A 21,310-nucleotide genomic window follows, 5' to 3' on the forward strand; every position below is an offset into this window, starting at 1 on the left:
CCAAGCCCATCGTTCTGTACAGATCTACGAAATGACTAGTGGAAATTTTGTATTTCTCAACGGACTTGATCCGGCAATTATACAATTCCCTATGGAACTAGCTATCACATAAATTTTGTATTTCTTCGATGACTTCTTTGCTATTTTTAGAGGGTGTTAATCAAAAGGCAATTTCATTCCCATAAACTGGAGGACTCGTTGATTAGGAAATCGTTTTATAAAATTTTGAGTAAATACTCTTTTTTTTTTGTCTTCAACAAATTTCACGATACCGCTTTAGTTCCTAGCAAATAAAAAAGCTATTCGTAATCGTGGTTCCTAAAAAATTCAAAATGTACCCATTTCGTTGAAATTGTGGTCCCTTACAAATTCAAAAAAGATCCACATTAGTCCCTCAAAAGAACTAAAATGAGTCCATTTTGAATTTCTTAGAGACCACAGATAACCTTTTTATTTGCTATGGACTAAAGCGAGTATCGTAAAATTTACTGAGTACCGAAAAGGGTATTTACTCTAAAATTTTCATACTATTAATATATATATATATATATATATATATATCATTATTATTATGATTTTATTTCTATGCATCTCATGGTCAACACCACGGAACAGTGACCAAAATGTCACTGTTCTCCAATTTTTTTACCTAAATGTTACGCCAACAGTTTTATTTCTTAATATGCCACGTAGGCAAAATCGTTGGGCACTGTAGTGAACTCAGTTTGCTGATGTGTCACGTTCCTAGTGGACACCAAGTTTATAACAACTCTAACCTAAATTAAATGCTCAATTACATTGGGTTAATTATTTAATCATATATAATCAGATTAATTAAGTGAGAGGCTTAATATAAAGGTTAGATTAAATATTAACTAAACACATTATAGAAAAATAAGTGAGAGTACTTAGTTCAATCAATGTGAGCCTAAGTGAGTGTTTTGTGGTAAAACGATAATTAGCCAAATTACACTGGAACCGTAAAATAATGTTATGGGATATTATTTAATGTCATTAGTAAATATTATAAGTCACATTAGATGGGTAAAAGTGGTATTATGATTTAAATTAGATGAAGGGACACAAGGGGCATTTGAGGAGATGTTGTTTTATACTTTATGAAAGTTAAAATTAAGTCATTGAAGACCCATTTCATCTTCTCCTTCGTGTGGCTTCTTGAGAGACCAAACCCCATTGTTGTTAAGCTCCAAAACACAACTCTCTTAATACTCAATGAAATGACTTGATGTTTGAAGCAAAGATGCTTGGTTTTTCCTTCTGAATGTAACCTATAATCCAAAATCTTGAGAAATCAAGTGTGTGGAGAAAAAATCCCTTGAGAAAGTGGTGACCTATTGTTGATTAGGTGTCTTGGAGCGGTCCATTGTGTAACAGCCCCAAACCCTGTAGCATGATATTATCCGTTTTGCCCTCGGGCTCACGGTTTTGTTTCTTGGGACACCCCACAAAAGGCCTTACACTAGAAGAGGTATCCACACCCTTATAAGGCATGCTTCATTCCCCTCTCCAACCGATATGGGACATTACATCCTCCCACACTGGGAATACAGCGTCCCCGCTGTACACACCGGTCCAGGGCCATGCTCTGATACCAAATGTAACAGCCCCAAACCCTGTAGCATGATATTGTCCGCTTTGCCTTCGGGCTCACGGTTTTGTTTCTTGGGACACCCCACAAAAGGCCTCACACTAGAAAAGGTATCCACACCCTTATAAGGCATGCTTCGTTCCCCTCTCCAACTGATGTGGGACATTACACATTGCTTGAAGTGAGGCTTGGAATCTCTTCCTTGTGTGATTCTAGGTAAGTTAGTGTTAAGAAATCCTAATTTCCTTTGAGTTTAGTGGAAGATTAATTTCTAGGTTTTCTATGAAAATGGGTCTTTGAATGAGGTAGTTAGAGCATGATTGAGGCTTAAGCCAAATTGGGAAAAGTATTTAGATGATTATTTTAATAGTGAAAATGTATTTGGATGATCATTTTACTCATCTTCATCAAATTTCGAAAATCAGGCCTAGATAATGTGAATTCTTGCATTTCAAGTAGTGTGACTTGAATTGTTGGTATTGATTGTGTTCATGGTGCATCTAGGTTGGAGGCCAGTGGACCTATCTTGATTGATCAAGTATTGGAGGAACCAATGGAGCTTGATCTTGTCACTTGAGATATTTCAAGTGAAGGTGAGTTCATGACTATATGAGTTATGTATAGAGTTCCTTGTGTTGGTTGTGAATATATGTTAATATTTACATGGTTGCAATTGTATCTTGTCAAGTAGGTGATTTTTGGCAAGCTATTGATTATTGCTTAGAGAGCAAACTTGTGGTTGTAGAACCTTGGTGCTTGGACCAAGCATTGGGTAGGAAGCGTTACAAGGTAAGCCTTCGGACCTTGGAAATTGATCCCTTTATTGTTCCACCAAGCCCGGAATGGGTAGTGGTGTTTGATAACGCACTAGGTGTGACATAGGATGGTGTTTCCCTATGTTTTGTATGTTGCATGACGATGCGTAATTCAGACTTGGTAGTTTAGCTGGCCAGTAGGACTATTTTGCATCTGAGTATCCTTAGGACAACAAGAGAGCTCGAGGGATGTCTTCTGGAGATGTTTGACACACTGCATGGATATGTATTTACTGCATTATTTACTGATTATTGCTATTATACTGTGAGTGAACTATGGGGTAGAGAAATGCTCCAAAAACCCCTGATTTACTGAGATGTATTCGTATATCTCACCCCGTGTTGTGGGGATCCCCTTTTAGGTACAGATGCTGCAAGAGCCTCTGGTGGCAAGTGGTCATACTTGGACTAGATTGATATATGAGGATGTTGCATTATTTTGGGTTATGCATGTCATATAGTAGTTCCATGTATAGGATTCACATTTGAAAGTCATTGATATGTGCACATCATCTTTTATTTTGGTGGACTTAGCCTATGTTCACCTCATTTTGTGCCTCTTTTGTTGATGGGAGCCAAGGATTTGATCATAGTGTTTTGTAGCTAAGTCCTAAAGTTATGTATTAAAGGCACTTGGAAATTGTATTTATTGTATACATGATGGAAGGGCATGGATGCCTATTTGATAAGTGTGTGTCTTGAAATAGCTAAGAATCATGTATTTGAGTGATGATATAATGTCCATTAGGTGAAAGAAAATCTTTGGGGTTGAGAATCAATGTAAATTTACGAATATTTTGTCTTGTTATCCATTTTTCTTATCTTATATGATAGATTTTGACTCTTGCGTCTTGATGGAAGTTATAGATCTTTTTCTTACCTTTCCAACTAGACCAAGATTGCGTCAATCAGATAAGTATAACTCAAGTTACAGGTAAGATACCAATGTAGGGTGAAATTTTCAAACCGTGGCGCTACGAGCGCCAAAGTTCGCCCTGTCAGCGCGGGACGACGCAAGGAGGGCAATGTTCCCGCGCTACCAGCGCGGGACCCCTGTGAAATTCAACACTTTTTCTTTGAAAAAATTCATAATTTGAGCAACGGTGCTTCGATTTGAGCGCAATTTGAACCTACACATAGCTAACGAAGAAATTTTGAGTCAATGTTCTTAGTAATATTTTGACCTATCAAATAATTTATTTATTTTTTGTAATATTTCCAAAAAACTCACTTTCCCAACATAATAATTCTCAGTAACAAAAATTTTTCCAACCGAGCCTCATCACATATACACAAGTGGATGGTTTTTTTTTTTTTTTTTCCGTGAAAAAAGTTATTTTTTCTTTATAAAAAAAAAAATTAGTGTTTTTTTTAGTAGTTTGGAATTTGGATAGGAACTTAAATTGAGAATATCTTTTCTTAAAGTATGAATACATGAACTTCTACAAATTATTCAAACAAAATTATTAATTAACCAAATCTAATAATTTAACAGATAACAGAATATGAACGAAATTTAATTGGGAAGTTTGTATAATTCAAGAATCAAAATATTAGTGTGTGTTTTTTGTTATTATGCACCAGGTTTATTTTATTTTATTTTAAAGTAAAGTAGTTAGACAATATAGTTCACGAAGGTTGTAAAGTAAACCCCCAGACAAAAAGACTGGAAACTCATGAACCCAGAAAATAAATAAATATATAAAAGAAGAAGAAGACAGGAAAACTCATCATGTTTTAGCGTGTTCTTCTTTATTTTATTTTATTTTATTTTTTGCATTAAACATTTTTGTCAACGGTAAAGCCCCAAGGAGAAAGCAAGGCCGACAAAAACAACGGCCCTTCATGCTAATGCTACATAGAAAACGGGCAGATCAGCCCACTTTTATGAACCCTTTCAGTTTAAGTCTGGGTTTCTTCTTATCTGGGCCACATTTTAGCCCACTCCATTGTACTCAAAACAATGGACACAAATAAGCAAATAGCCCTAATTGCTGGGTCATAAACCTATATGTATGCTTTTGCTCCATGCCTAACAAGTTTATGTGCACGTTTTGTTTAGATTAGTTTCTAGAAGAAAAAAAAATCATTTTTTTGAAAGATCTCTAATAGTATTTTGATTATTAGCTATTTTAAATATGAAATACATAAACTAAAATATGCATTAAGAATATCAATAAGTCATATTCTAATGATCCTAAAATTGATGGGAGTCAATGTTCTTATGTCTGATTTAACACGAGCATGTTATTTAAGAATATATTAAATATTTATAGACAAATGGCAATGAGAGATGAGAAAGAGATAAAAAATATTTCAACAAAGAATGAAAAAAAGATAATCATTGACTTGTCTATATATAAAGGATTGAGATCGTCATCACATGGTTATAAAAAAATCACACAAAAAAGAATCCATTTCCAAAATCGAAATTTGAACTGAATATTTGGTGATTCAATTTCTTAAGTTTTTGCATCAAGCTAAAATTACCTTTGAGTGTTTGGCTCCATATTAATTCGATTCAATCCTGACGAAGAAAGTATACAAGAGTGAATATATATTTTTTAAGAAAATAGTAATAAACTACAAATTTTTAAAAATAGAAAAAGTATATAATCTTGTTAAAGTAAGTTTGGACGAGAAATCGAAAATTAATCACCTCACGTGTTATTTAACATGACCATATCATTCCACAAAAAAAAATGATCATATTAAATTAAATTAACGATGATAATTGTGACCAAATGGTGGTAACTCAGTTGGCGCATGAGAGCTAAGCAGGTGGGGGTGTGAGTATATGTTCGAATCTCCCCAGTACCACACTTGGGAGGAGTTTAAAGCCTTAATTCTGGACCCGCTCCGAATCGGATTAGTTGCGAAGCAATAAACCGATTGGAATATTTCCAAAAAAAAAAACAATGATAATTGTGTAAATTCTTATGCTTATATTTTTTCTTATATATTTTTTTATCACCATTGATCAACCCTTATATTGTGAGAATTCTCCCACATGACATAAAGATGTTAATTAACACATAAAATGATCCATTTTCATTGAAATCATAAGAGCTCGAAAGAATAAATTTGAAACAATGGTAAATTAAGTGATATTAGATATCAAAAGAAATAAAAGAAAAAGATGAAATGTTTATAAAAGTAATTAATTTTTTAAGATTATTTATAAAAAAAAATAAAGGTGACATTCTAATTTCTCATTAAACTCTTTTAATAAAAAATTCTCAAGTAAGAAGAACATTTATTCAAAAAAAAAAAATCTAAATTAATGTTTGATTTATTTTCTATTTTTTATTCAAGATATATTTTTTATATCAACCAGTATTTGAAATCTTAATAAGTTAAATTAATCCGATTTCAAATTTGAATCTCTTCGTTTGTTTTAGAAGTTGCAACTCTTATAAATTGAACTTATAATCCTTTGGACATATCAAATCCTGAAATATTGTGTCGTTTAATACAGTTTAGATAGATCAAATCCTGAAATCTTGAATATTTAAAAGGTTTCCGTATCTTATTTTTTTATTTCTATTTTTCTTATTTGTACCTTCTTATTTACAAAGCTTTAAATACAAAAAATGAAATGAAATGAAATAAATATAGTATTTTATAATGACGAATAAAAACATAAATTTTTCTTTTTAAAAAAACACAGCCTAAGAATGTCTCTTTTCCTTTTTTCGAAAATACATATACAAACGTACCCCCTTACGTCACTAATATAACAATTTTTAATTGAAGAAGTTGAAACTTGAAACTACTCAACCAAAAATTGGGCATTTAAAAAAAATATTTTATTCTCCAGCAACCACTGCAACAATAATTCCATATAAAGAGCACTAAAGTCCAAATAAAGAAGACAACAACGAATTTTTTATAATAAATTTTACAAAAAAAAAAAATGAAGAATGCGAATCATACAAAGTATACCGTACTCGGATGAAAATGAAATCCTATACACGTAACCGTATGCCCGTACGTATAATGTGAATAACAAACAATCGTATACAAAACTACCTAACCTAACAAATAAAAAATAAAATAGAAACCTCTCTCATCTACAAAATCAAATGAGCAAATCCAAGAAACAACAGAGGGAAGAAGAGAATGCCGCACGTGGACCCCACGTGACGAACACCATGGCTAGAGTCCCTCTCGCGAGAAGAGGTGGAAGATGTGCCAGTGAAGTTAGGGTTAGAACCATAGAGCTTCTGAATCCCCTCAACATCATCGTCGGCGAGCTCCACCTTCCTCGTCCGCGACGTTATCGTCGGGTACATGATAGCCTCTTCCACCGACGAGTGCCCTAAACCTAACAAATGCCCAATCTCATGCACCGCCACGGATTCAAGATCCACCGCATTCGATAGCGTCGCTTTTGTCACGTCGCCGGTAACCACCCAGTCCTCCGCTTTGTCCAAATGGAACCTTCCGTTCGTCGGCGAGAACGCGTGCGCCAGCGTCCCCAGCACTCCGTCGAACGGTTCACCATCCCCGTGGTCCCCACTGTAAAACCCTATCTTAATATCGGCGTCCGAATACGACGCCGTTTCACGGAATGTTATCGTCGTTACTTCAGACCACCGGTCGAACGCGTTAGCGAACACTCCCTTGGTGACGTCGTCGAGGTTTTCATCCGGATCGAACGCGTAGGTAAGTTCCTGTGTTCCCTCCGGCCACCGTGGCTCGTCCGGGAAGAAGGTGTAGTGCGAGACCGTGTGGAATTTCAGCGTGTCGTTTCCGGTGGAAGTTGCGTTGGACTTGCCGGAGTTCATGGTGGTTGTGCCGTTGATTATGTCGGCGACGCCGCACCGGGGAAGGACAATATGCTTTAGCGTGTCGTCGTCGAGCTCGCCGGTGACGTTGAGGTTGAAATTCTTCTGGTATGTCCGGACGGCGGATTCGAGGGCGTCGTCGAAGTCGTCGGTGAAGTTGGATGGCGGCGCGTTGGGAATGTAACCGAATTGGTGAAAGTAGTTTTTGAGATTGGAGAGGCCGTCGTACTTTTGGCCGGGGCGACAGCCGGTGAAGTTGCGGTATGCCTCCCACGCGCCAGGGGGCGCGTGGTTGCTTATCCACGTGGGGATGGAAGACACATTGGGGAATAAACGAGCTGAAGCTGAAGGTAAAGTGGTGGAGAGTATCACTATTGCGAAAGCGAAGAGTAGATAACGGTGGTGGTGAGTACTCATGTTTGGTTGCTGAATAAATGTAATGGGAGTGCTAGAAAGTGTATATTATAAGGGTATAAGCATTAAGATGCAAAGGATATATAGTTGTTATATACACGTTTACATATAGATATATATGATATGATATGATATGATGAGAACTTTGGAGTGTTCGTCAACAAAATATTTGGATGGTGATGCGTTGAAAAGTAGTGTGTCGTGTTGAATTGTTCCCGCGGAAAGGTAAGCAAGCACCTAGAAGATGCAATACCTGTCCAACGTCGACGTTTAGCGTGGTGTTGCTTCGCTGAGGAAAACATATGAGATTTATAGTTTAATGAAAGGACCAACACGCCGTCTTTATTGAGTTACGATGATGGCGTTGTTTGACTTTGATACTTCCCCTTGGCTTAAATGTTCTAGTTTTCTTCTTTTGATAATTATACATACGGAAGACACATTTCAGAAGGTACCTACATTGTTATTATTATGAAATTTTGTTCTTGATTAGAAGAACATGTTATTTTTTTTTTTATATTTTTAAAATCGGGCGGTCGTTCGATTAACTAAAATACTGAGTTATAATTTATTGTTTTAATTGTTATTGAATCAGTAGCAATTAAATATATATTTAGTGATATAAAATATATTAATTAATAAAATAACATAAAATTATAAAAAATCAAATTAAGTAAAATTTTAAATTAACATGAATAAATTATATCAGAAGTTTTGCAAGATTAAAAAGGAATAATAATAGAAGGGTCTTCCATGTTAGTTTAGAAGACCCGATAGAAGGGTCTTCTATTTTAGTATAGAATGATGTATATGTTCTCTTTGCACCTATAATTTTTTCAGTTCTATGATGTACTGAGATTTCAGTATATTTTTCACTCACAATATGATATATATTTTGTTTTTATCAAAATTATTAATAAATTTATTTTAAAATCAAGTGAGAAAGTAATTTAACAAAAAATAAAATACGTGTTATAATATGAGTGGAAGATGCATAAAAAAGTCAATATATTTATAACACCGAAGATATTCTCCCTTACCAGATCCAAATATGGCCGTGATTTTACTGAAATCCGGAGGAAATTAAAGTACTTATTTCCGAGAGTAATTAGAACAAGTGAATCTTAACGGTGACTGCTTCCACTTTTAGCTACAATATAATGATTGAGAACGACTAGATAGTCATGTAGCTTCAGTTTCATGTATATTATCATGCTTCAGATGTAATCTTATGAAATAAACACAACTGATCAGCCATAATAGGGTGAAGGGAAAGTGTGGCAAAGGAAATGCTGTAAGTTGAATTACATGATCAGTTAATAACTATATCTAACGGTGTCTGCATGAATTATCTTTTCTGAAGCCTTAGTGACATCTCATAGATTTTTTTTCTTTTTTTTGGTAAACAAATTTGTTTTAAGTCCTTAATTCACATAAATACATCTAGGATTAATTAATAGGGAAAATTTCAAAAAAACCCTATAACTTTTCTCATAATCATTTACCCTCTCCCCAAAATTTTGAATCATTTACCTCCTGACTTACAGTTTTTTATCATTTACCTCCTTAAGTGAGGGGGGTAATGATAATTTTTTTTTTTTTAAATTAGGAGGGTAAATTATAATTTTTTTTAAATAGGAGTATAAATGATTCAAAAAATTTGTGAGGGAGTAAGTGATAATTGAGAAAATTCATAGGGGATTTTTTGAAGTTTTCCCTAATTAATAAAATAGCTTTTAATAAGTTTTTTTATTTATATATTTTGTCACGAAAATTCCAAACACAACTCCTTAAACCTTTTATATATAATAAACTAATCATTTTTAAAATTAAATTAATACGTACTGTTGTTGTTGTTTTACATTTATTATTATTTTTAAAAATAAATTACATGCAAAAAGATAAAGCTTAAGATTATTTTTTATTTTTTATTTTTCTCGTATATCTTTTTTGTTTTTCTTATATTGTTCTTGTCCTATATAAGCTAGGCATCTAGGTGTAAATAAATAACCAATACATATACTTTGACCAATTCCTTACACAGGATAGCTTATCCAGATGCTGTTTTTTTTTTTTATCTAATCTGATTCAATCGATTCGAATATTGTTCGATCTATATTATGAGCAACTTTTGTAATACTGTTTTCTTTATTGTCACGATTCGAATTTAAATCTCAAATTACAAACGAAATTTACTACTTGAATCAAGAGGTGTTAAAACAGATTGACAAGATATATGTGAATTTGACACGATACGAATACACATAATATGAATACGACACAAATTTTTATTCGTGTCAGAATCTTCAACACGAATACGATACAAATTTTTTACAAAAATAGGTCAAAATTAAAATTAAAAAAGAAAAGAAAAAATATATGGGTCAAATTTATGTTGACACGATACGAATTTTTTGTGGGTATATATTTCTCCCGATATCCCCATAAGTTTTGACTCTTTAAGTCGATTATGGAACTAATCTGGAGTGGGAGCGGATCAGGGATGAAGATATTTAAACCCTTTCAAAAGGTGGCATGTGAGGATGGAACCGAGAAATTTCATAGTTGACATGTTATATTTTGTGCTTAAATTATGTCTAAGTCAAACTATTGGAAAAACTTATAGGCTTAGTTTTGTTTTTGTTTGAAATCATCAAGAAAGACATATACACCTTTTGAAAAAAATGATAATTACTTTGTCATTTTTGCATCTAATAGCATACCTTTTGAAATTTTGATGACCAATTGACCAGCATACTTGTATACTCATCGACATCATATTGAATCCTCCTGAATAGAGTCATGAAGTATGTCACTGACACGTCATTTGTTCCCATGCTTAGGATGAATATGCTTTCTGCTAGAATGTGAGTTGTCCTTTCTTCTCCCACAGCTCCCTTCAACTTTTCAATGTAATCTTTGAACATCTTTAGTTGATCCTCGAAGGACAGCACTGACTGATACATCAGCAATTAGAAAACTGGTTACATTGTATGCTTATAAACATACTAGCAAATAGAATTAAAATTTATAAGAAGAAAAGAAAAAGGAGGGCGAGCCTTGCAACATGTTGCTTCTTTGTGACCAGAAAAGATCATGAGTTAGTATGAGAAATAGTCTTTTTGCAAAAATACAAGATTAAGAAGGCATATAATTGACTCTTACTCTTACCCTCGAAAGCCAAGGAGTTTTATGTATCGGATTTGCCCTTTAAACCGAAGAAAAGAAAAATGAGGTTAAGGTATATAAGGATTACTGTTATGATGTTTGTAACATTATCATATCCTGCACCGAAGAGGCAAAATTCACACCCGTTAAGAGGTCTTGAATCTGCAAATTTGGATCAAGGTAAGGTGGCAGGAGCTCCTTAACACCAAAATTTTCAGCTGAAAATAATATAAGAATCCTTTAGCACAACGAACTATAAGTACTGTCTACACTGTTTAACCAATCGGTTGAACATATATGCATTAGTTAGAACTACCAAAAAAGTCTGAAAGCATCCTGCCATTGCTAAACCTTCCTGTTGGTTTTCCTCCATTGAAATCCCTCCCGTATGTTGGAAATCGACAACATACAAATTGAAAACGGAAAAGAAAAAGAAAGAGAGAGAATAGACACAGCGATTTATCCTGGTTCACCCGATTTAGGCTACGTCCAGCTTGTCTGTACTATATTCATCTCACCGCCACTCGTTACAAGTCACTCAGTTTACAAAGAAAATATAAATAAGATTAGAAAACCCTAATAACTATTCATGGGCCAAAGCCCAAACTGCTAAGAAAATTACAATAAAACAGAGCGGGACCCCAGTTGCCTTTCCGCTGACCCCGATAATTAAGGCCCTCATCAGCATGCGAAGTATGAGCCATACCCATTGAAATTTGTCTTGATTTGTGTGTTTATATAATTGTTGTTTCCAGTATCCAAAATTGAATCACCAAACGCTATCACAGCAGGAACTGAGAAGTTCATATTCTTAGGCTGTGATATGGCTGTGGCAACAAGTGGATAGAAAATTACGTTGGCATGAGCATAAAACAGAACTAGACGAGGACAGACATGAGCGAATTTAAGAGTTGAAGGCATCATGGTGTGATTTAATTTTGTTCTTCTGCTTCAGCCTTCAGATTAAAAATTTATATATGTAGGGACAGTCATGTTTGACATATTTGTAAATTGCGACTGTGTAAACATTTACTTGTAGTTTTAGATATCATTCCTCTCGCATTGAACATGTGAACCCAAATTTGTGTTTCATGACTTCACGATTTCATTTTATGTAGGTCCCATGGGAATTGCATGAAGGAGCTATTAAGAGTAAGAAAAACAACCCGACAATTATATGAACATGCAGATGAATTTGACGTAACTAATTACTAATTTCCTTTTACGTGAAAAATTTCCGAATGTTATGTCAACTTTATATTGTGTTGTGATTCATGGAATCATTTGCATCAAATAATTGGTGTATATAGGCTAATTCAGAAAGGAATAACTGTCCAATATATTGGGCTAGTGAGTACCTATAAAAGGTATATATAATTAACGGTAATGAATGTGTCTGATTACCATATTCTAGAAAGGACAGTACTTCTGCAAATCTGTGGTGTCTGACAAATAAAAAGAACTGCAGTCCTTCGAACAGTTCAGATAGATAGATACAGGTGTATACATTATAGACAGTTTGGGCATCCTTGGCTAATACAATGCGTGAGCAGCGAAAAGTGTGAGTTCTCTTTTTGTGATGAGTTATAATGATGTTATATGCCGAGGCATTAAAATGCCAGTGTTGGATTACTTGGGCCAAAGGAGGTAAGAATGACATTATGACATTGTCTTGCTCTTCTGTTGCACTAGAGAAGGAAATGGATATAGGCTTGCCAACTTCTACAGTAAAGTAAAAAGCATGCAGAACTTGGAAAAGAAGGGGGTACCTACTGTTTAATCTCATATGGATTAAGGTTCAAGGCCCTTTAAATATGATCCTTCTTTTCTACATTTGCAATTTTAAACTTCTATGATATAGTCAACGTAGAGCGTTGCTCATTTAAACATGGGGAGTAAGCAAATGCCGTCCATAAAATTGATGGATCCTCTTCGCCCAAAAATAAGAGGGGAGCGGAGGAATTTCGAAACAGAGAAAAAGTTAACAAGAGGGTGCATCAAAAATCACTTTCCCATTGAAACCATTGTACAGTGATATTCATACACCATTTTTATTACACTATTTCTTATGTTTTCTTAAGCGAGGTAATGTAAAAGAATTGTGCGTAAGAATGAAGCGCAATAATCATTAGAAGGGTTTTGCAGTTTGAGGCGTCTAATGAAGGATTGCTAGTCATAGTAGGGTTAGAACATGGCTTAACATGATGAAGAAAAAACGCCGCTCCAACTCTAATTCAGAACTACGAGTTCAAGCCATACTGTTTATAATGACCTTCATTGACATGTTTTCAGACAAATTGAGATAGGAAAACATATTAGGGTTCATCACGAAACATAGGTAATTATCATCCAACAGTTGATTGAAGTTTACAATATCACACCATGCCCCACCCATATAAATTCTTATATACAATGCTCCAAGTCGCGACTTATAAGGAAAAAGTGAAGTTACACACTGCACTTTCTCCCGCGGTTTATAGACAATTCCACAATAGTAAACTATTAGATACCTTAAAAGTTACAGATAACAGGCAAATCCAAAAAACAGAAATGACGAAGAGATGGATCTAACATTGCGAGGGCCTATCATAAGTTGGAGGAAGGGAAGGACAGTGCTCGTTCATACTGGCATATGGGTCCAAAGTGTTATAGCCAGGCAATTCCATCCTATATTCACCAAGAATCTGGCAGAATGGAAGCCGGTCATTCTCATTGTTGCACCATCTAGGTAGGCGTGTTTGATTATCCTCAAAAATCCTAAGCATGTATGCATCACGAATCTGCAAATAAAAGCATAGAAACATAAGAAAAAGCAATTATTAGGACTAAAGGTTCATCGAATCATTGGGCAGCACGGCTTACAGTGAATTCAGTTACTTGAATGGAGCTAGAAATGGGACCGAAAATTCCAGCCTCTTTATACATAGAAAGAATAAAGGCAACACATGTTGTTGATTTCCCATCACTGTATACCCATTCATCTTGTTCTGGAATGGTAAGTAATTGATCAAAAGCTATCCCACGCTTCTCAGTCTCAACTAGAATGTCATGCAAATCCAAACCCTGAAAGAATAAACAAATGAGATCTCATTAACTACAAAATAATAACCCAGTCCACGGTATAACAAAATATGCCATCCGGGTTCCAGCAATCCTGATAATTATAATTTATAATTAAAAACGTGATATATTCAATGAAATTTGTGATGAAGAACTATTTAAACAGTTGATGCTCAGTAAGAGCAATATAGAAGCATTTAAGAAATTTATATAAAAGCTAGAACACCCCGCATACATCATTGATGTACAACACGTAAATTTAAGCCTAACCAATGGACTTTTGAAAAAAATTCACATTTGAGAAAACCACTTCTATATTGAAACAAGGTCAAGCTTTTCATAAAGGATTCCTCATAGATCAATTTTGCATGCAATATAAAAGGGAAATCCTGAATTAAAACTAAAAGCCATGTAAAATTTACATCTTGAATCTTTTGTAATTTGTCTTGTCATCAATGTAAAAAAAATACATAATAGCACCAGAAACACTTTTTAAGTCAATGGCAACCTAAAACTCAAAGTACAGGGAACGTCCACTTCTTGTTTTGAATGAGAATTGTTCCACATAAAAGTAAAGAAATCAAAGGACAATATATACATAAAAAACATCTTTATATTGTAAACCAGCATCAAGATATACATACCTCAGTCCCTAACCGCTTATTTAGCGCTTCATTCCACATGTTTGCAGCATAAGCTGGCTGCATTCTTGTCCACATAGACATGACAGAAATTACCTGCACAGAACATGTCACTCAGAAACAGACTTCCATTGCTCTTTGAACTAGAACCTACAATATTAATAAGAAAAAATTATGAAGTAGATGTTTCATTTGTATCAGACCCAGAGGGGCAAATGAGGGGTGGAGATTAGTTGCTTCAAAAGCACTGTAAGTTCAGCATTGCAGAAAGGTATGCAAGAACAAACAATCTTTTTTTTCTTGTAAAACAAAGAGAGAAAAATATATATCACCACCGAAGCAGCAAGAATAACATAACCTAAATCCTTGAAGTCCAAATATTCCTTACATCTCATTGCCATATTTCCATTCTCTGTCTCTTAATAATAAGTTTCTTTCTGAAAGGCCTTTATACTAACTATTCTTCCCTAAAATAGAAAGCCAGTCAAGATTCAAATTTGCTTCTAAGCAATCAGTTGGCACTAACTCCCTTAGTAAAATAATACAGTAGCTTCCTGGTAATACAGCATACAAATGCTAATTCAATTGCATACTAATGTTACTCTTGCAAAAATAAGGAAAAGATTAATACCAAGTGAGCATCAAGAGGTGGAGGATAGTTGTCAGTTACTGTGTCGATCCAACTGAATATCATATTGTGATAACCATATGGCTTGCCAGACATGCTCCGAGCATACTCCCATGCTGCAGTGTTGTTGAATTTTGCACGCAACTCAGGATGCAGAGGAAGCAAGGCTATCTGTGGGTTGGAACTATCTTTAAGAGCCAATTCCCACCATTCATGCCATGGAATTACCACTATTATTTCTTCACCCTGCACAAAGACCGACCATCAATGTTTTATGTTAATATAATCAATAAAAAGAGGATGGAAGTCAGTCACTACACTCAGCAACTATGGATCAATTACAAAATTCACAGTTACTAGGCACTAAATGATGATGATATGAAGTTATGAACATTTTCAGAAAGAAAACCAAAACTTGATAGGAACTCTATAACATGTATAGATGTGTGTGTGTGTTGTGTTGCACACAGACACAGTAAAATCTTCCACATTCTATACCTTTTCATTCTCATGCCCAGATTCCCCAACCCATAAATTGCCCATTTCATCCTTCAAGCAAACTGCTGTATGACCAGCAAATGCACCAGATACCCACTTTTCTAGTGTCTCAAAACCTCCCCATCTACCACGGATCTTTGATACAGCTAAAAAATCTCCAGAATGAACATCTGCAGGGTCAATAGTTGCATGCCAAGGCTGACTGCGTTTCTCAAATGTAGCTCCCATGTGTTTCTTTAGGAACTCTAAATTGGCATTCTGACCCCATCCAGTATTAGCGAATAGAGGCAAAACATCGATTAAAGAAAGCAACGTTCCTAGCATCCCCGATGGCATGAGAAACACAGAAACCCCATGCTGCTTTACCTGTATAATTTAGTAAGAATAGTATCTTTCAGAAGTTAGGATTCAACAATAAAAAAGATTAAAACAGAACAGAAAACTAAAAACAAATACATATTCCAACTCTGCAGGCTCTTCCCACGAATCAAACTTCAAGGTGTGTTCTCGAGCAGAGAAGTAGTAGTCCCATGTAATCCTGTACGGAGTTGCAAAAACATAAAGATCCATGCAGGTCCAGCTGTGTGCATCCGCTGTCTGTAAAAGGCCAAAAGCTATCTTTTCAGCATAGCAAAAAATATGAAATTAACAACCCATATTACAAATGGGGTGTGAGACAAAAAAGAAAACATATACTTAAAAATTTATAATTAACCAATCCAACCTACAGCTGCATCCAATACCTGGTACTATCAAGTATCAACTAGACTCAGAGTAAGAGAGAAAAAAACATATGTTTGCACCAAATTTACAGTTACACAAAAGGCAAGCAGGTACAAAGGGTTAGACTAATAGGCACTCATCAAAAACACAAAGTAATAATGGTTCAATTTATATATTCTCAACTACTATCCAAAATAGATGATCATACTGTCAGTGAGCAGTAGGCCACGAAATAAGAACACAAAATACTGTTTTTCCAGAATAGCATACTTTCTATTTATAGATACACAAACAAAACACGTGATGATGAAAACACAGTTCAATTCATCAATTGTGACTAAGACACAGTATGATCAAAGCAAATTAAAAATAATAAACAACTAAATCAAACCTTGAGATAGAGAACGGCACCACCCAAACCCGAACCTTCGCTGTCACCGGCGGTGAACTCAAGCTTGGCTTCATTATCATAAAAGCAAGCACCTTTCCACTGAATAGAGCCATTGCTGGGACTCACCGACCCAACAAAAGAAGGGAGCAAATCGACGGCGCTGTGGAAATTGTTGAGAACCGGCCACGATATCCCGTGCGGCAGAACGGGGAGCACATCGTTGACTCTGAAGGGAACCTTGAGAGCGTGGCCAGACAACGATAAACCTAGAAACCAGAGCACGAGAAGAGGAAACGGAGACATGGATTTGAAATTGGGAGTGGATTTTCAGGGAATTATGTCCATTTAGGGGTTAGGGATTTCTGGGAGTGATGAATTAGGATTGGGACGACGAAGACGGAGACGCTGAGAGTGTGATGGTGGTAATTGGGGAAAATTATTCAGGATGGTTGCGGTGCAGGTGGGGACTCACCAAAGATACGTGGCATGCATGGAATATAAAAAATGTGATTCAATTGGAATTGACGCCAACTGTGTTTAGAGGTCGTTTATTTCACCTTAAAAAAAAAAAAAAAAAAAAAACTTTTATCACTTCTTTATTTTAAATAATTTTTACAAAAGTTAAGCTATTTATATTTTTATAAAAATATTTAATTTTTAAAAAAAATATTTGACTTTTGACTTTTACTTTTTTTAGAAGTTAAAATTTTTAGCTTCTGAAAAAAGTAAGTTTTTGACTTTTTTTGTGACTTCTCCTTTTTTTAAAAGCAGACATTCAAATAAACTAAAAACGAGAAGTGTTTTTTTTCTTAAAAAAGAAGCAGCTTTTGAAGAAAAAAAAGCTCATCCAAACAAGTCCTCAGTAATTGAAATTTGGAAAAATTTCAAAAAACTCCCTTATAATTTTTCTCATAATTATTTATCTCCTCTCCAAAATTTTGAATAATTTATCTTTTGACTTAAATTTTTTTTATCATTTATCTCCTAAGTGAGAGGAGTAAATGATAAAGAAACTTTAAATCAGGGGGATAAATGATAAAAAAAATTTAAATAAAGGTGTAAATGATTCAAAAAAATTTGTGATGAGGATAAGTGATAATTGAAAAAACTTATAGATGGTTTTTGAAGTTTTCCCTATAAATTTTGAAAGAAAAATCACTGTACAATTGTTTTAAGTTATACACAAGTAGTAGTATAAAAGTTGAAAAATACTATCAATTTCACAGAGGGGCCTTTTTTTTTTATTTCATTTAAAATAAGGGTTTTATATTTCTCATGCAACATGAGAATTGAATTCTCATGTTGTAGAGACAAAAAGCATGTGGGACCCATATGTTACAAAAAATTATATGTAAGACTTACGTTGGCACGGAAATCGAAGGGTGTGTAGAAAAATTCAAATTCTCATGTTAAATGAGAATTATAAAACCCTTAAAATAATAAGACATTTGACGAATAAGAAGTATGCAGCACCTTGACATTTTCCCAAAGGCAAAAATATGCAGCACCTTGACATTTTACGAATAATAAGACATAAGACATTTTGAAGACAGAACCCAGAAAAATGTTTGGTAGGAGGAATATTTGTAAAAGTTTGGGAAAGTGAGGTTGGCTAAATTGGAATCCAACCTTTGGTAGCCAAAAAATTACAATTCTCCCGAGAAACTTGTTTTCCTGGATTTTCATATCCTGTGTAAAAGTGGATGCAAATAGCAAGCAAAAAATACTACAGATTTGTTGGAATTGTTCCTTTCCCGGAGAAATGGAAGATTGACCGCGGAAAATGAGACCAAATTAACCCTGAAAAATTTATTGTGTTATTGTCCAGTGAAGTTTGTGAAGGAACTTTATTATGGACCACTTAGGTGGTTTCCACTCCTTGTCCCCACTACATGGAGCATCTCATTCCACCACTCTCTCCACCTGCAAATTACTCCCTAGAGGCATAATCTCTTAGTGCATTTCATCTATATATAACCCCTTATAGATAACAAAGGAAGGACTCATCAGATAACCTACACTCACATCCTATCCACCACAGGTGACTCTCACACAACCTTTGTTTATACCATCGGACTTTGGCCTAAGGTGCGTAGGTGACTCACACACACATCTCTTGTTCATACCATCGGACTTTGGCCTAAGGTGCAGGACTTCTCATTGTCTGTCATCTTTACCATAAGTTCCATAGATATAAATACTAGCTATCCTGCTAAATCATTAATGTTTATTTTTCGAACATTTGACGCCGTCTGTGGGGAGTTCATAACCACCAACTTAAGCAACATGTGAAACACCCATCAATGTTATATTCCTTGGATATCGTGAAGACCCACATTTAGGGGTGTTCAAAAAAACCAAATGATCCAAACCAATTCATAATCCGAACCAAACCAGTTTCAAAAACCGATTTTTATAAAATGGTTTAAAAAACCAATCCAGTTTTTTAACTTTGGTTTAGGTTTGGTTATCCATTTTCATAACCGTTTGGATATCCAAAATAACCAAACCATATCCATTTTTTTTAATCATTTTTTACTTTTACTTGTTAACCCTATCTTTAATATTTTGATGAATTTAACATAAATCACAGTCTTTCAAGTTAACTTTAAAGTTACAATGCTAGTTAGTCATAATATTTACTTATTGAATTCAAAGTTATAACACAACTTTACCTACTGAATTAAGGAAGAAAATATGACATAATTTAACATAGTTTAGACTAATAACAGTTAACAAGCCAATCCAATGGCTTTATCATGTCTACTAGGACTAGAAGTTTTTCATAGATGCTCTTGCAATAGTGGTTGTATATCTTCTTCCTCTACAGGTCATTCTACTTTTGAAAAATAGCCAAATTCTTTTTGTGGTTAATAGGAGAGAAAAAACATTTTCCCAACACCCCAAATTTTATACGAACAGGTTGAAAAGGAGACATTACCAAAGAGGAAAACCAAAACCAAAATGATAGATTTCTAACAGATGTGCATGTTCCAAGCCATAATCCAAAATCTCCTCTCCTTAAAAATTCTTGAGGTGTTCAATAAGATCTCAAAAAGCTTCTCCTACACAAGTTGTATGATTTATTGACCTTTTCTCTCAAATATAGTGGGCTTTCTCATGTTTAATCAAAATAGCCTAGATATTTTTAACAAAAAATAAATAGTAAAGATATTTTTTATTTTATTTCAAAAAAAAAATAGCACAACTCAACAAAAACCAGTTTTGAAGTTGTTATAAAATTTGTTTTGAACTTGATAATCGGTTTATGGTTCATAACAGGTTTTGAATTAAAATCGGTTTAAAACCGGTTTTAAATCAAAATCGGTGATGAACCACAAACCGGTTTTAAACCGGTTTAGACAAATTAAAAACCGTTTTTTTTATAAAAAAAAGTGGTTCGGTTTAAAATCCAAACTGTTCAAAACTGGTTTGGTTCGGTTTTTTACAATAACCGAACCGAACCGCTTCATACACACCCCTACCCACATTGCAGATTTCGGTTCATGGCCTAAAAAATCTGTCATCATTTCGCAAGCTCTTCAATCGATTCGGAGATCCGACAACCTCCATGTATTGTACTGTGGCAGTACTTTGTCAAAATCATTAAATTGTAATTCCTGCCCACCATACAACCAACAGCAATCAACGAACTAAATGCAGAACCCGAGCAGATGTTCATGCGGCTATTCGGATTTGAGTCTTGCTCCATATGTCTAGGGTGTGCGTGGAGCGGTTGGTAACCGATTTTAAATGGTTTAGTTTTCAAACCAAACTGGTTTTTTTTTAAAAAAATCAGATTTTAATTTTCTAAACCGGTTTAGAAAATTAAAAACCGGTTTTGATTTAAAATCGGTTTTAAATTGATTTTAATTCAAAATCGATTTTAAATCAAAACCGGTTATGAACCATACACCGGTTATCAATTTCAAAACCGATTTTTTAACAAATTCAAAATCGGTTTTTGATTAATTGTGTTATTTTTATAAGTAGTCGTTTGTTTCTCCCGATTATAGGTAATTGACCAACTATTTCTTGCAAGAATATTCATTGTTTCGGAACTCTCAGTACAAAATGATTCTTATAGAAATTATTTCACGTTGTTTTGAGAGTGATTGATAGAAGAACAGTTGAACTAATTTAAAATTATAAAAAAATTGCTCTTCGTTCTCGCAAGATTTATGTTACTTAGAGTTTCATTTGAACTGATGGAGGAAAGTATGGGTAGGGGTGTTCAAAATGTCCAAAAAGATTAAACCAATCCATTAAAAGTAATATATATATATATATATATATATATATATATATATATATATATGAGTTCGCTTTTTCTGCAGTTACTGCAGATAAGTTATCTGCAGTAAGCCCAATACGACATCATTTTGGGGCGGAAATCATGATATTCTTGTAATTTTAATTTATTTCAGGGTTATAATAGTCTTTATATTTATAATTTTTTAAGATTTCAATACCAAAACGACGTCGTTTTGGAAACAAATGCAGATAACTTATCTGCATTAACTGCAGAAATATTTTTCCCTATATATATAAAAAAATATAAATATAAAGAAAT

At 34.3% G+C, this 21,310-nt stretch overlaps 2 protein-coding genes and 1 pseudogene across 2 annotated transcripts; all 3 read right to left on the reverse strand.

Annotated features, from left to right (window-relative positions):
- Positions 1–6,497: 6,497 nt before the first annotated feature.
- Positions 6,498–7,631, reverse strand: LOC133294847 (metalloendoproteinase 2-MMP-like). The gene has a single exon (XM_061493602.1). It carries the CDS (start codon positions 7,629–7,631, stop codon positions 6,498–6,500), a length of 1,134 nt encoding a protein of 377 aa, XP_061349586.1.
- A 2,708-nt stretch (positions 7,632–10,339) lies between these two features.
- On the reverse strand, positions 10,340–13,080 carry LOC133294848 (GDSL esterase/lipase EXL3-like; annotated as a pseudogene).
- Position 13,081: 1 nt separating this feature from the next.
- On the reverse strand, positions 13,082–17,187 carry LOC133294846 (uncharacterized). Its single transcript, XM_061493601.1, has 7 exons — positions 16,738–17,187; positions 16,080–16,220; positions 15,624–15,989; positions 15,129–15,371; positions 14,501–14,593; positions 13,659–13,859; positions 13,082–13,576 (listed from the first exon to the last, which is right to left on the reverse strand). Exons 1-7 carry the CDS (start codon positions 17,038–17,040, stop codon positions 13,364–13,366), a joined length of 1,560 nt encoding a protein of 519 aa, XP_061349585.1. The 5' UTR covers positions 17,041–17,187; the 3' UTR covers positions 13,082–13,363.
- Between the last annotated feature and the right edge of the window lie 4,123 nt (positions 17,188–21,310).

The sequence above is a fragment of the Gastrolobium bilobum genome, unplaced genomic scaffold (genome assembly GCF_033153095.1).
Source record: "Gastrolobium bilobum isolate Gb01-03AN ecotype WA unplaced genomic scaffold, APGP_CSIRO_Gbil_v1 utg24964, whole genome shotgun sequence".
NCBI lineage: Eukaryota > Viridiplantae > Streptophyta > Magnoliopsida > Fabales > Fabaceae > Gastrolobium > Gastrolobium bilobum.